General features: G+C 47.4%; 1 protein-coding gene across 2 annotated transcripts; it reads right to left on the bottom strand.

Annotated features, from left to right (window-relative positions):
- Nucleotides 1-1,027: 1,027 nt before the first annotated feature.
- On the bottom strand, nt 1,028-14,754 carry Muc20 (mucin 20, cell surface associated). 2 transcript variants are annotated; one of them, NM_001401397.1, is given in 4 exon segments: nt 1,028-1,370; nt 4,546-4,637; nt 10,144-11,904; nt 14,645-14,754. In NM_001401397.1, coding segments are annotated over 4 exon segments (2,001 nt in total). In that variant the 5' UTR covers nt 14,724-14,754; the 3' UTR covers nt 1,028-1,301.

Genomic DNA, 14,754 nt, shown 5'->3' with positions numbered 1-14,754 from the left:
AGGTTGCAGAGTGGCTGAATTGAGTCGAGGGAGACGCAGCAAGTGAGATTAAGAACTTCAGATCGGGGAGCACGGAGTGTGTAGGGTCCCCTTGACACCCACGTGGGCAGGCAGAGTGAGCAGCTTACTCTCACTGGATATAAGCGCTGGTATTTCAGGTTTTCTTCTCCCAGCCCGCCTTACTCTTTCTCATTCCTCTCTTGAATTTTTCAAAAGTTTAAAATCTTAAGCAAGTTATGCTTTTATGAGAGAAGATAAACAAACTACATCTAACTTTAAAATAATGGCAGGTGGGCATGAGCTACGGCAAGAGTAACTGCCTGTCGTCGACTTTCTTTTTAAACCAGTTTGAGTCCATAACTTGACATTTAAACCAATTTGACGTTCTCTGTGGTCCTCCCTCTCTTGGACCAGGTTCTCCCAGGCTCAACTGGTCTGAGATTAACAAATATGGTCCCTGAAGGATCTCTCTGTGGTTCGGATGTGTCTCTGGAAGGCCCCTGTGTTAAAGGCCTGGTCCTTAGGGTGGTTCCTCAGTAGGTGAGACATTTAGGAAATGGGGCCTAAGGGGATATGTCCTTGAAGCGGGTGGGGTGCCCCAGCGCCTTCCTCTTCCTTCGTTTTGCTTTCTGGGCATAAGACAAGCAGCCGGCACATGCCACTTCTGCCATCCGGCACTCCCACCTAATACACAAAGCAATGGATCTACCCTATTTTTTTCTGACCTGAGGCCTGAAACAATGGGTTTGCCCTATTTTGACCCAGAACCATCTCAACCGTGAACAGAAATAAGTTTTTTCTCATTGGAAGCTGATTATCTCATATTTTACTCTAGTGGCAGCTGACTAATACAAAGTTCAGCAGGCTCCAGGGCAAGTCTTGATAAATGCCAAACCAAACCAGGCAACGGGGAAAAATCACTCCCCAAATTCTCACATAGTAAAAACATCTAAGGCACATGGGGTCAATACAGATAGTCTCTGAGGTCACGCCGAGTGTCATTGAGTACAAAACAGAAGAACACAGGTGAGTGATCAGGTCTCCCTTTACTGAAACACAATAACCAGTCAGAGGAGGTGAAGGCCGTCACTGGAAACAGGCCAGCCTCTCCCACTCAGGCATAAGTAGACCAACATCTTGTGATCAGGTATGGAGGAGGGCTCTCCAGCCAGCTGAGCTTCATGGGAACCTTCTGAGTCCATAGCACAGAACCATGGCCGTGGTTTGTTGGTAACATCTGAGCCACAGGTGCCATCACTTCTTCTGACACGGGGGCCATGCCTGGTTGCAACTTGCATTCTTCAGCTCCTCCTGATGCTCAGTAAGGACACTTGGACAAGTGGCATATGGGTGTGCAGTTCACGGCGGAGCTGGAAAGCAAAATAACTGGTGGGGTACCCAACCTATCTGCCTGGGAGCCCACTGTAAGCCAAGGATGAGAGGGGCCATGGGAGGGATATCCCGATGCTTCCTGACCCTCTCCTGTAATAGCAAGGGCCACTTTAATCTCACAACAGCCATACACTGAAGGGGCTCTTAACCTCATTCTATAAGAGGTAGAGGTAGTATGGACTGAAGTAACCAATCCACACAGCTAACTAGGACCCAACCTCAGATCTGCCTGACTCCCGGGCCATTGGCCAGACCTCAACAGAAATCAATACACTTAATGAATTTCATAAAAAATAAAGGAATGAAATATAACAATAACAATTACAACAACAATAGAATAAATGCCATGTGGCCTCACTTCTGTACCTCAGCGGCCTGACCTGATCCTGAGCTCCATGGTTGCTCTCTGACCTCTGAAATAGTCGCTAGTTGAGGTGTCAGTTCCACACTCCACTGTGGCCTCTCTCTCTCCCAGGAGGATCCGTGCTTGCCACTTCGATGTTTGTGACAGATGACACCTGTCACCTGTCTGTCCTACATCAAATGTTGATGCCTTGTGGGCAGAAGTCCTCATGAGGAGGGTCCCTGTGGGCCTCCTTGTTACTAAGAGAATCCAGAGAGTCAGATATTTACTCTCTGTTGATATCCCAGAAGAGCGATTGGTGACTACAAGAGCCAAGCTTGGCCAGCTGGATGCTCCTGCCCAGAACTTAGGCTTTGTAACCAGCGACCCAAAGATGACATCCCACTTGTGATGGCTCACTGAGGAAGCATGGCACCCACTGAGCAGAAAGAGGACAGTGTCCCAGGGAGCGTGCCCTGATGCTTGTCAAAGCTGCTCTTCTGCCATTCCTTTGCTTCTGTGTGTCTGAGCCCTCCCTCCCCTTGTTTGCAAAGCGACGAGCTTTGCTTTTTACTCCCATCAATGTCTACTTAGTAGTAATTACTGTAGTAATTCTCAGAAGTCCTAAGACCTGATCATCTAAGATCTGAAACTAACTAGATCTGGGGCCGGAGAGGTGTCCCAGTGGTTAAGAGCACTTGTTGCTCCTGCAGAAGGCCTGGGTTTGATTCCTTCCACCCCCATGGTGGTTCACAATCACCTGTAACTCCAGTTCCAGTGAATTTGGTACCTGCTGTGGGTCTCCAGGGGCACCAGGCATAGACATAGTGTATAGATTACATGCAGGCAAAATGTCCACACACATAAAATAAAGATAATGCAAAACTTAGATGTGGGGGTGGGAAGACTTATTTACATTATGAAAAGAGAATAGAAAAAAAAAATCACAGGAGCCAGATGAGACCAGAGAGTGACAGATGGCAGGCTTCTTTTGCTTTCACCGAGGGATCCTATGAGCAGGGATAACAGCAAGTTCCACTCTGTAACAGCAACTCCTCACCTGCCTGCCCTGGCAGCAGGGCTATACCCCTATCGTAAAGCTGCCAGTCAGCCCCTCTTTAGGGTCTATTCCTTTACTAGACAGCACAGAGCATGAACTAATGTGACTCTCATTGACGATGAAATGTGCTGGCTGAAGTCCGAGACACCCAGGAGGGCAGGGTCGAGGCACCATTGTCTTAGGTGGTACACCAGGTCTAGTTGCACTGTCCACAATACAGGCAGAACTTGGACACTTCACGAGACCAGCACTGAGCTAGGCCTGTGACATTTATACTGAGCTGACCCAGTTTAATCTTCCAGTCATTATAGCATTCCCAAGAGCCTAGACCCCAGAATTTTACTAATGGTCTAGAAGTGAGAGAATTCCTCCAAATTGGTATTCAGATGCACTACAACCTCCCTTCCTACCTGGAGCATGTCTCCGAGGGGTTTAATATCTAGCATCCCTATTTTATATCTTTTCCCATTTGTGATGTTTTTTGAGATGTCAGTCATGGTATCTGTGATGTTAGGTTTGTCAATTTGATGCCATCTAGAATCACCTAGGAAGAGTCTTAATGAGGCCTTGTCTGGATCAGTTTAGTCTGTCTGTGCGAGGTTGTCTTAATAAGTCAGCTAATATGTATGGGAAGATCTTAGCCTACTATTGGTGGCACCATTCCCTTGGCTTGGGCACTGGACTGTACAAGAGTGAAGAAGAGAAGCTTGCTCGTATTTTTTGCCTCTGCTCTTGGCTGTGGCTGTGCTATGATGAGCTGTTTGAGGTGCCTGCTGTTTTGACTTCTCTGCTGTGGTGGTTTGAATGAGAATGGCCCAGTAGGCTCAAATATTTGAATACTTGGTCTTCAGTGGAATTGTTTGGGAAGGATTAAGAGATGTGATGTGGCCTTGTTAGAGGGGCCATGTCACTGGCTTTTCAAAAGCCCATGGCATTCTCTATTAACTCCCTGCCTCGTGTTGTCTCAAGATGTGAGCTCTCAGCTTCTACACAGTGCCATGCATGCCTTCCTGCTTCCATGCTCCCTGACACGATGGTCATGGGTGTTCACCCTCAGACACAGCAAGCATCCAATGAACTCGTTCTTCTACAAGTTGGCTTGATTGTGGTGTCTCATCACAGCAATAGACTTCTAACTTAGAAATAAACCCTTTCCACCATAAATTGACGTTTGTTAGGTTATTTTCTCCCTGCAACAGACATGAAACTAGCACCGTGGATGTTGTAAGCTAATGAGACCAGGCCTTCTCTGGATGTCACGTGGATTCGGGGAGAGGGAGGTAGTTTTTGTGTGACTAAATGATGATAAGCCCCTTCCATGTGTATAGAGAAAGACTGTGAAGGATGAAAGGCACGGAGCTGAGAGAGACAGATTGTGTTTGCACTGCTGGCTGCGGCCATATCCAAAGCTGGAAGGGTTGCCTGAAGATTTCTCAGATTGTGTCTTTTCCGAGTAAACTACCCTGCCTTGGCTCCTGCTGCTTGCACCAAAATCTCTGTTACTTTCCCATTAATATTGGCCTTTTCAAAGGCCAGAAGGCCTACACTTCCTAGACCTGAAAAAATTGTATCTGGGGTGGGGAGAAACAGAAAAGAAACAGAAGGATTGAGAAGGTTGGCAAGATCAAAGCCAGCCATGAGCCCCGGTTCAGCTCCAAACGCTCTTTCACAGAGTCGTTGTCCTCCCAGGCCCTGCAGACGCTCCCTGGAGTTCCCAAGAGCCCGTCACTTACTCCTGGTGTACACGTACCTGGTGCATCAGCTTCTCTCTGGTGACGTGCTCAGTGAGGTCCTTAGGGGAGGCCACGGTCAGCCGTACAAGGAGGAAGCCTCCATTTATACCTGAAGGTTAAGGATAGACAAGAGACAGTGCAAACACAGCTGACTCATCTCCAGCCTGGGCCCCTTCTCCATGCCCCTTCTCCTCCTCCTCTATACTCCCACTGGAAAATGTGTGTGTCTCCACAGATCGCTGCAAACAGACCGAGGACTCCCTTCCTAGAGTAATTACGCCTACTGCCGTGTTCCCCTGACCAGTGAGTGAGTGGAGTGCACCGTGTCTTAGGGCACCCCCATATTTGAAAAAGTCAAAGAGAAGAGTGAGGATGGGAAAATGGAAGTGGATCTAGAATGTTCTTAAGACCTGGAGACCATTGGAGAGGACCCTGGGCAGAAAGAGTGCTGGAGAGGGTGATCCTCAAAGGGTTGCCCTGAAAGAATGCTGTGGAGGGGCCGGCCCACCGAGGGGTGCCCTGAGCTGGGTGCTGTGCTTCCAGCAGGAAGCTGGTAGTGTCAGGAGGCCTCCTAGCTTAGCCTTTCCGCCTTTCCAATTCTACCAGAAAGTTCTTCTCTTTTTTTTTGGAGACAGGAGCTCGCTATGTAGCCCTGACTGTCCTGTAAGTCTCTCTGTAGACCAGGCTGGCTTCAAACTCACAGAGATCCACCTGTCTCTGTCTCTGTCTCTGCCTCTGCCTCTGCCTCTGCCTCTGCCTCTGCCTCTGCCTCTGCCTCTGCCTCTGCCTCTGCCTCTGCCTCTGCCTCTGCCTCTGCCTCTGCCTCTGCCTCTGCCTCTGCCTCTGCCTCTGCCTCTGCCTCTGCCTCTGCCTCTGCCTCTGCCTCTGCCTCCTCTGCCTCCTGAGTGCTGGGATTAAAGGCATGGGCCACCACTGTCCGCTAAATTCTATCTTTTATGTTAAGAGAAACATACACGATCCAGCTTCATTTACTTCAGCTGACTTTTAAAATCACTGATTATGGATATCACGGAGCTGAGCGTCATAGCCTTAGTCTCTCAATAATGCACTGTAGACACTTCTGACTGCTTTTGCCGTCACCAGTTGAGTATGTTACCTTTCCCGGCTCAGAGGTCACTTTTGCTAAAAGCACTGACTGCTTGGATCTGTGGATGTCTGACAAGTCCTTAAGACAAGACGGAAATCGGAAATGCCTCTGCGCTGTATCTGTCTCCTCTGCTGCCTTAACCTCTGGGCCAGATTTATGTTCAACTTTAAACTATTGGTTTTAACTATTTAAGAACTGTCTCCTATGAAACTAATACAAAGTTGACTTACCTTAAATTTACCTCATGCTCTTCTCCCCTTTAAGCTAAAGGAAACCAGGTAAGAGTGACTAAGACAGCAGCCTGCTGTCTCGGCTCCTAAAAGTCTCCAGGAATCAACTCTGTCCCCTGCTCCCTCCTTCCTCCCTCTGTAGGAAGCCCTTCAGAATATGTGAGAGCCCCAAAATGATTTTTCCCTCACCCCAACGACTTGTCCTTAAGTCATTAGCCTTCTGGAGTGGTCAAAGCAAACATTGGCAAGTTAAAAGTCCTTTTGCTCACAGCTAGCATCTGTTTCCTCTGGGCTAGGCCTGATGGCTGATGACTCAGATCATAGCAACTGTGACCTTGACAAGATCAGCTCTATGAATACCCATCCCCCCATAGGAGGATAAGAGTCTCACAGGCTCTGAGATCCTACAGGGCCCAACCTCTCTCTAAGGTTACACAAGAGGTGGGATTCTCGTGGTGAGATGCTGAGCTCTCTGGGCTCCAGTAGAGAGCCAATAACGATATGTTGTTTCATCAAGCTGGACTGGATAGAGTCTGTGAGACCCCTCGCTATCGGGGAAGAATAGAAATAAACATTACATTTCTTATGAAAAAAATTGACAGCTAGCCGGTTCTCAGCTAGGGACTCCTACGTTAGTCCCAGCAGCCTACAGGGTCTTTTGTTTCCCTAGAGAATTTTCCCTAGACTCCCCGACCACTACTGACTGTTTTTCTGTTTTGTTTTGTTTTGTTTTGTTTTGTTTTGTGTCTGATAGTTGCTGAACTAAGGAAATTGATAATCTGTGAGGTTGTGGTTTGGAGTTTAAGTACAGCAGATTTCCTTGAAATGTGTGCTCAGAACTCTCTCTTGAGTCTTTCAAGTGGTTCAATGGGTAAAGGGCCTTTCAGAGCAAGATGGGCGACCTGAGAATAATCCCTGGATTATGGAAACGTGCAAGAAAGGGAATGATCTTTTCACGTGCACCATGACACATGAATTCCTGTTCCTACCACACACGTGCACACACTCACCACTCACACACTTATACACACATACACACAACACTCACAGACATATACACATACTCACATACGTTCACACAATATGCACACTCACAAATACCACACTCATACACACACACACACTCATACACACACACACACACACACACCAATAATGATGGCGATGATAAGAAAGAGAAGGTGGACAAGAAAGACAGAGACAGAGAGAGGGTGAGAGAAAGAAATTAAATGGAAAAGAAGCGGATTCCCCTCCTCTCCAAGGCCACCCTCTTTGTGAGATAGAGCCACCTGTGGTCTATCTCATGCACACATACTCGTTTTGTTAACAGAGTTCTCTGTGGGAGTGAGAACAGCTACAGGACTTGCACCTAGACCCTGGGAGCCAGTCTATGTGTGTGATTTCATCTTTGGCTTTCAGAATTGAAAGGCCCACTGAGGCAAGCTTTGAGACCAACTATGAGTATGAACCTACAGGGAGGAAAAAGCTGGTTTTCTTTGGTAGCACCACCTGGCCCAAATGTCCTTTAGGACCAGGGGTCGGGGTGGGGGAGATTTCTGAAAATGGATGCTAAAGATAACACTGGGCAGAACTCAATTCAAACTCGCCAACGTAAATTGCCCCTGGAATTCCTAGACATTTCTTTGACTGAGTGTCTGTGGCTACTCCATACTTGGGCAAAGGTTTCTTTTGCAGCTTTTAAACATTTATTGAGCTCACGACAGTATCTGTCCTATCAGTGGTCTCTCCTCTGTGCCAAGGAGACTCATTCCCTCTGGAGTTGTAGTAGAGTTTGTCAGCTTGACACAGGCCTGGACACACCCAGGAGGAGGGAATCTCACTGAGGAACTGCCTCCATCAGATTGGCCTGTGGAGCATTTTCTTGATTACTAATCAATGAAGGATGGTCCAGCCCACTGTGGGCAGTGCCATCCTGGGCGGTTGGGCCTGGGGTATAAGAAAGAAAACCAAGCAAACCAGGAGAAGCAAGCCAACAAGTGAAATAAATTGTTTCCTCCCCAACCTGCTCTTGGTCCAGATAGAAAGCCAGAGCACCTGGTGAATTCCCTTATGGGTTCTGCTACTGACTGCAAAATGTTTTTATATTAATTTTGCCCAGAATAAAAAAGATACTCAATAGCATGGTTGTGAGTAAATTTTTTTGTTTTAATTTCTGTTTTTCATAGGGTCTTACTACATAGACCAACCTGGCTTCAAATTCGCAGTCCTTCTGCTTAGCCTCCTGAGTGCTGGTTTGCAGGCCAGAGATACCATTCCTGACAGATACAGATAGAGCTGACAGAGATGAGAGAGAAAACAGAGATAGAGACCAAATAAATGGTGATGCAGGTAGAGATGGACATAGAAACAGAGGCAGAGGTAACAGAGATAGATCAAGACTGAGAGAGATGATGGAGACAGAGATGACGGAGACAGAGATGATAGAGACAGAGATGATGGAGACAGACATGACAGAGACAGAGATGATGGAGACAGACATGACAGAGACAGAGATGACGGAGACAGACATAACAGAGACAGACATGACAGAGACAGAGATGACAGAGACAGAGATGGCAGAGGTAACACAGAGATAAAGATGACCGAGAGAGATAATGAAGACAGAGATGGCAGGGGTGACAGAGAGATAGAGATGACCAAGACAGAGATGATGGAGATAACAGAGAAATAGAGATGACAGAGACAGACATGACAGAGACAGAGATGGTGGAGGTGACACAGAGAGATAGAGATGACAGAGACAGATTTTCAGAGCATGAAGTCAAACGTAGGGGTTCAGGCACACGCACAGTGTCAGGCGCTCCATCGCTGAGCTATATCCTCAGCTCATGATTGACGTTTGTATTTCCCTTGCCCAAAAAGGTAAAACAAGGCAAAGATACTCAGGAATGACCCAGAAAAACAAAAAGGTAAGCAGCAGAGGCAGATGCCCACAGCTGTCCTTACTGGAGAGTTGCTGACAGTGGGCTTCTCTGAGAAGTTTCTGCTGTTTCAGAAATGAAGGTTTAAACTCCCCAAACGTTGTTCTGTTGGTTTGTCTAGAGTCATTCTTTATGATGTAGAACACAGCAAATATGGCCCCCAAGCCCCGTTGGCGTGCTCTGCCATGCTTACAGGGCAGCAGTTTGACAAGTTTGCACATTCTTTGCTTCTGTTGGGCGTTGCTGGCTTGAGGCTTCCAAGGCGTGAGGGTCAAGTCTTCTGAATAACATTACAGATCTCACCTGAAGCAGAGCTCCTGACCAATAGATACCTTCACAGAAGCCAGACTGGAAAAGATGAAGCTCATCCACTACAACCACCCCTAGACAAGGTGGAGAAACGGGCTCAGAGAACAGGGGCAGGTCCAAGGTCTCTCAGGTTAAAGCACAGCCAAGATCTCAACCACATCTGGAAAACCCAGTTTCACACACATCATACACCCATCATGACATCACACATACATCACTACATCACACATACATCACTACATCACACATACATCACTACATCACACATACATCACAACATCATACATACATCACTACATCACACATACATAACTACATCACACATACATCACTACATCACACATACATCACTACATCACACATACATCACAACATCACACATACATCACTACATCACACATACATCACAACATCACACATACATAACTACATCACACATACATCACAACATCACACATACATCACTACATCACACATACATAACTACATCACACATACATCACTATATCACACATACATCACATATACATCATGACATCACACATACTTCACAACATCACACATACATCACTACATCATATATATCATGACATCACATATATATCATTACATCACATATACATTACTACATCACATATACATCACTACATCACAATACATCACAGCATTACATACACATCACATATATATATCACTATATCACATTTACATCACTACATCACATATACATCACTACATCACATATATATATCACTATATCACATTTACATCACTACATCACATATACATCACTACATCATGTATTTATCACTACATTACATATACATCATGACATCACACATGCATCACAACATCACCTATGCATCACTACATCACATACACATCTTAGCTGTATTTTACCAACCGACCAGGAGATTATGAAATGTCAGGGAGAGGGTGTAATATTGGCCTTTACTTCCTTCTTTCCTCTCAACTCCTTAAGGTTACTCCAAATCTCCAAAAAGCATTTGTGGGAGTTTCGCTTACCTGGATCGTGCTCTGTGGTTTTCCTTGTCCAAGCAGTGGGTGCGGGATTCATCGGGGTCTTCGGTGAGGCTGTGGTCTTGGTTAAAGTGACGTTTGTTCTTTCACTGGTGCTAGCTGTTGTCGAATAGATTAAAGAAGGAGGGCGACTCCCTGTGAGGAAGGAGCTGTTGGTTGTATTGTCTGTGGTTAAAGTCTCTGAGGAAGCAGAGCCCTTGGTGGTGACCACTGCTGAGAGACTGCTGTCTAGAGCTGTGGAACTCACAAGAGAGGTTGCTTCTCCTACTGTTGATCCAGCAACCGTGGGGACTGTGATGGTACCAAAAACCTCAGTGTGGCTTTGTGTCTCACTAGAGAGTGCTGAAGTGTCTTCCAGTGGGTTCCTTCTAACTGTCACCTGGGTTCCTCCTGTAGCCGAAGTTCCACTGGAGGTAGGAGTCTGGGCCACTGCTATTTCGCTTTCTGTGATTCCACTAGCAGGGAGTGTACCCTCAAGGGTGGTGGCAAGGGCCAGGGTAGTGGCAGTTGACAGGATCCCAGATGAGCTTGTGGTCTTAGGGACAACTGGCTTTGCCTCAGTGGATGGAGGCAAAGTTAACATCTCAGAAGCAGATAAAGCTGTCATTGCTTCTGCAGGGCTGCGGCTCGCGTCTGGGGTCCCAGAGATGGTGATGGTTGTTTCTATTTCCGTGATGCAGGTGGTGAGCTTAATATGGGAGATGCTGAAGGCAACTGAGTCCTTGGCTGGAGTTGTACTGTCGGGTCCCAGGGCCTGAGAGCTGCTGAGGACCCCAGCTGAGCTGTCAGAGGAGGAGCTGCTCTCTGAAGACAGCTGCTCCACTCCCATGGAGGGGTGTGCCAAAGTCAGGAGGTCAATTGTGATCTTCCTTGTCTCTTCAGAGCTGTCATCAGTACAAAGGGTGCCAAGGACGGCTTCTATGGGGTCACTCACTGTGCCAGCTTTGACAGTGGTCATCCCAGCTCTGGGGCTGTCACTTGGTGCCAATGTCCCTGTAGGGATGGTGTGCACAACCATGAAGTTGGAAGGTATTCTTTTCGAAAGAATTCTGGTCTCTGTTACAGAGGGAATGGTCTGGGTCTTTAGGGTCAATTCAACAGGCGAGACAGTCTGGTTCCCCAGGAATGGTGGTGCAGAGAAAGTGGTCAGGGATGATGGTGCAGGAGAAGTGGATGGAGATGATGGTGCAGGGGAAGTGGTCAGGGATGGTGGTGGTGGAGGGGAAGTGGTCAGGGATGATGATGGTGCAGAGGAAGTGGTCAGGGATGATGATGATGCAGGGGAAGTGGTCAGGGATGGTGGTGGTGGAGGGGAAGTGGTCAGGGATGATGATGATGGTGCAGGGAAAGTGGTCAGGGATGATGGTGGTGCAGGGAAAGTGGTCAGGGAATCCAGGGACGATGCTGTTGGGGAAGTGGTCTGAATATTTAGGGTTGACACATTAGGAGAGATGGTCTGGGTCTCAAGGAATGGTGCTGCAAGAGTAGTAGGATGTGTCTTCCTGGTCTTTGTTACAAAAGAGGTGGTCTGGGTGTCCCTGGAATTGAGTTCTGAATTGGCACTGGTTGCAATTAAGGTGTTAGGAGCAGTTTCAGTGCCTAGAGTTTTCGTGTCTAGAGGAACATACTGAGTCAGGTTGGTGGTCTGGAAAGCTCGCTCTGAGCTGGGTCTGTCCCTTTGAGGGAAGGTGGGCACTTCTATGCTGTTGTTTGTCACCAAAGGAATGGATCTGCTAATGCCGAGACCTGTGTCGGGTGAGAACAACCTGGTGAATTCCGGTGACTGACTTCACGGTTTATGCCCTGGGTGCTATCGGATGGCATGGAGGGTCATTGTCTGTATAAACATAGAGGATGAAGGCAGCACAGAGAAGCCAAAGCCTTTGTGGCAGCCCTAAATACACGCTGCCCTAACTAGTGCTCTCTGAAGCCCTGACAGGTGGCCCCTGCCCCGAAGGATCCCAGCTGATCTCTGGTCTGCGGCTCGGCCTCCCAGCACACAACACACACAAGAGTAGGTAAAGAAAACAGGAATCCACATGAGCCAAGGGCTGCAGAGCAGGGATCAGGACTTCCACGACTTTCTGAGGAAACTTTGCCACTCTTCCATTAGTTCGCTCAGCCCCAAAATTTTTTCCTATACACGCACACTTGTTCTTCCAAGTCTAGAATGACCTACAGTTTTATCTTTAGAAATCATGGGAGGATGGGGAGAGGAGCCTCCTGCATGAATGGAACGTGTCCTAGGAAAGCAATCGGCCCAGGAGTGGAGCCAGCTCACTTGCGTAAAGAAAATGATTTGGGCTCGAGCAACACACACACACACACACACACACACACACACACACACACACACAGACATACACACACAGACATACGGACAAACACACAAACACACACACAAACACACACATATAAACACACAAACACACACACACAAACACAAACACACACATACACACATATAAACACACAAACACACACACACACAAACACACACACACATGCAAACACACACACAAACACACACATACAAACACACAGACACACACATACAAACACACAGACACACACAAACACACAGACACACACATACAAACACACAGACACACACAAACATGCATACAAACACACACACATATACAAACACACACATACAAACACACACAAAGCACACATATAAACACACAAACACATACAAACACAAACACATACGCACACAAACACACACATACAAACACACACACACAAACACATACAAACACACACACGAACACAAACACACACACACACACACGTCCACAGGAGCTACTGAATGCCTTCTTATGAGCGTTTATGCCCAGGCTATTTCTTTGAGGCCCCTGGTCCACAGAGCCCAGCCCGGGTCATAGGATGTTGCCACTTTCCTCCCCCATGCCTCCATATTGGGGGTGAGAAAAGTGTGGACAGAGCCTGGGTTGAGTCCCGCCTCTGCTCCTTCTTCTGCTGTGTACTAACTCTGTGACACAGGCCAAGTCTCTGTGCTCCACACTGGCACTGTCTCCTCTGTAAAGTGGAGTGAGGGCCACCTGCCTCCTGGGATTGTAAGGTTTCAGTTAAACAGAATGAAAACTGCAGCATAAGCCTGGTCAATTGTGAGCATGTGTGACAGGCAGGGTGGCCCAAAGGTTAGGCACCGCTAGCATGTGATGACTCCAGGGTTAAATTTCTCCCTATATCTGAAGTCTCCTTGCTCTTAAGTGGGTGGCAGTGTCTTAGAGGTACGAGCCTATTCCCTGACATTATTGTGAGGATTGAAAAGGTAATGTTGGACCAGCCTGATAGCTCAAGTGGGTAAAGCTGCTTGTCATTGAGCTTGATGACCTGAATTTAAGATTCAAACTGTCATCTGGTCTCCATACACCACATATGTCAGGTACTTGTGCGCTTGCTCTCTCTCTCTCTCTCTCTCTCTCTCTCTCTCTCTCTCTCTCTCTCCCTCCCTCCCTCCTTCCCTCCCCCCCTCTCTCTTTGTGTGTGTGTGTGTGTGTGTGTGTGTGTGTGTGTGTGTGTGTGTGTGTGTAGGGGTGTATATATAGCTGAACTCTGGGTTTGATTGAGAGATTTAGGTGAAGGAATAAGGCGAGAGAGCCTTTAAGGATGGTTCCCAAAATCGACCTTGGGCCTCCACACATACATTGCACACATGTTCACACACATATGGATGGATCCACACATATGTAAGACATTTCTCTTTCACACACAGACATAGAAAATGGAAAAATTAATAAATGAAGTCTCTATATCAAGCTCCATGCAGTCAGGGCCCTGTGTTACATAAATTCTGTCAGTAAATTTAAAAGTGGAATTTTAAAAAGCTACGCCTAGTGTGACAATGTCAGTGTGTGGTCTCCGCTGTAGAGCTGTAGCAGTCCTCATGCTGTCGGGACACGGACATCATGAGAAGTCTCAAGAGAGCGCTGTTCAGTTTTACTTCGAACCTAAAGTTAGCCTGAAAATTATCCATTTTAAAGTGCATGGGGTGAGTTCGGCACAGTGCCTGTTAGCAACAGATCACTGCCAGCTCCCATCTTTCAGGAAAGCCTGCCTCTCTCAGAATTGCCCTGCCCAAGCAGTCTGTGACAAACGTTTCATTCAAAAGGCAAGTCTCAAAGACTAGCCGGGCAAGGCGACAAAGCTGGAGGAACCAGAGCTTCCTTAGACCATGGTTCTTCAGCTCACAGCAAAATGATCCCCGGCTGCCATCCCTGCCCCCCTCTGCCCTCCACCCCACTATCCCATGACTAAAGACTAACTCCCAGACTCACAGTGACCACCACAAGGCCACCCCGCATAAGCTGACCCATCTGCCATCCCACACACTCACACTCGTGTATTTCTCAGGCCATTAATACAATTAACAAAAAATGTCTCTCTTGCCCACAAAGGGCTGTCTTTGCCAACACCGACACCAGGGAGGAGCCCCAGGGGCTGTCCTGTCCCTTACCTGGAGAGCTCACACTGACTCCAACCTTCCAGTAGAAGACAAGGAGCGGTACAGCCAGGCCCCAGACAGAGCTCATCATGACCACCGCTGCCTGTCAGACCTGCCTGCTG

Source organism: Rattus norvegicus, chromosome 11 (assembly GCF_021556685.1).
Source record: "Rattus norvegicus strain SHRSP/BbbUtx chromosome 11, alternate assembly SHRSP_T2T, whole genome shotgun sequence".
In the NCBI taxonomy this organism is placed as follows: Eukaryota; Metazoa; Chordata; class Mammalia; order Rodentia; family Muridae; genus Rattus; species Rattus norvegicus.
Note: the sequence above shows the minus strand (reverse complement) of the source record. Positions and strands in the feature narration are given on the sequence as shown.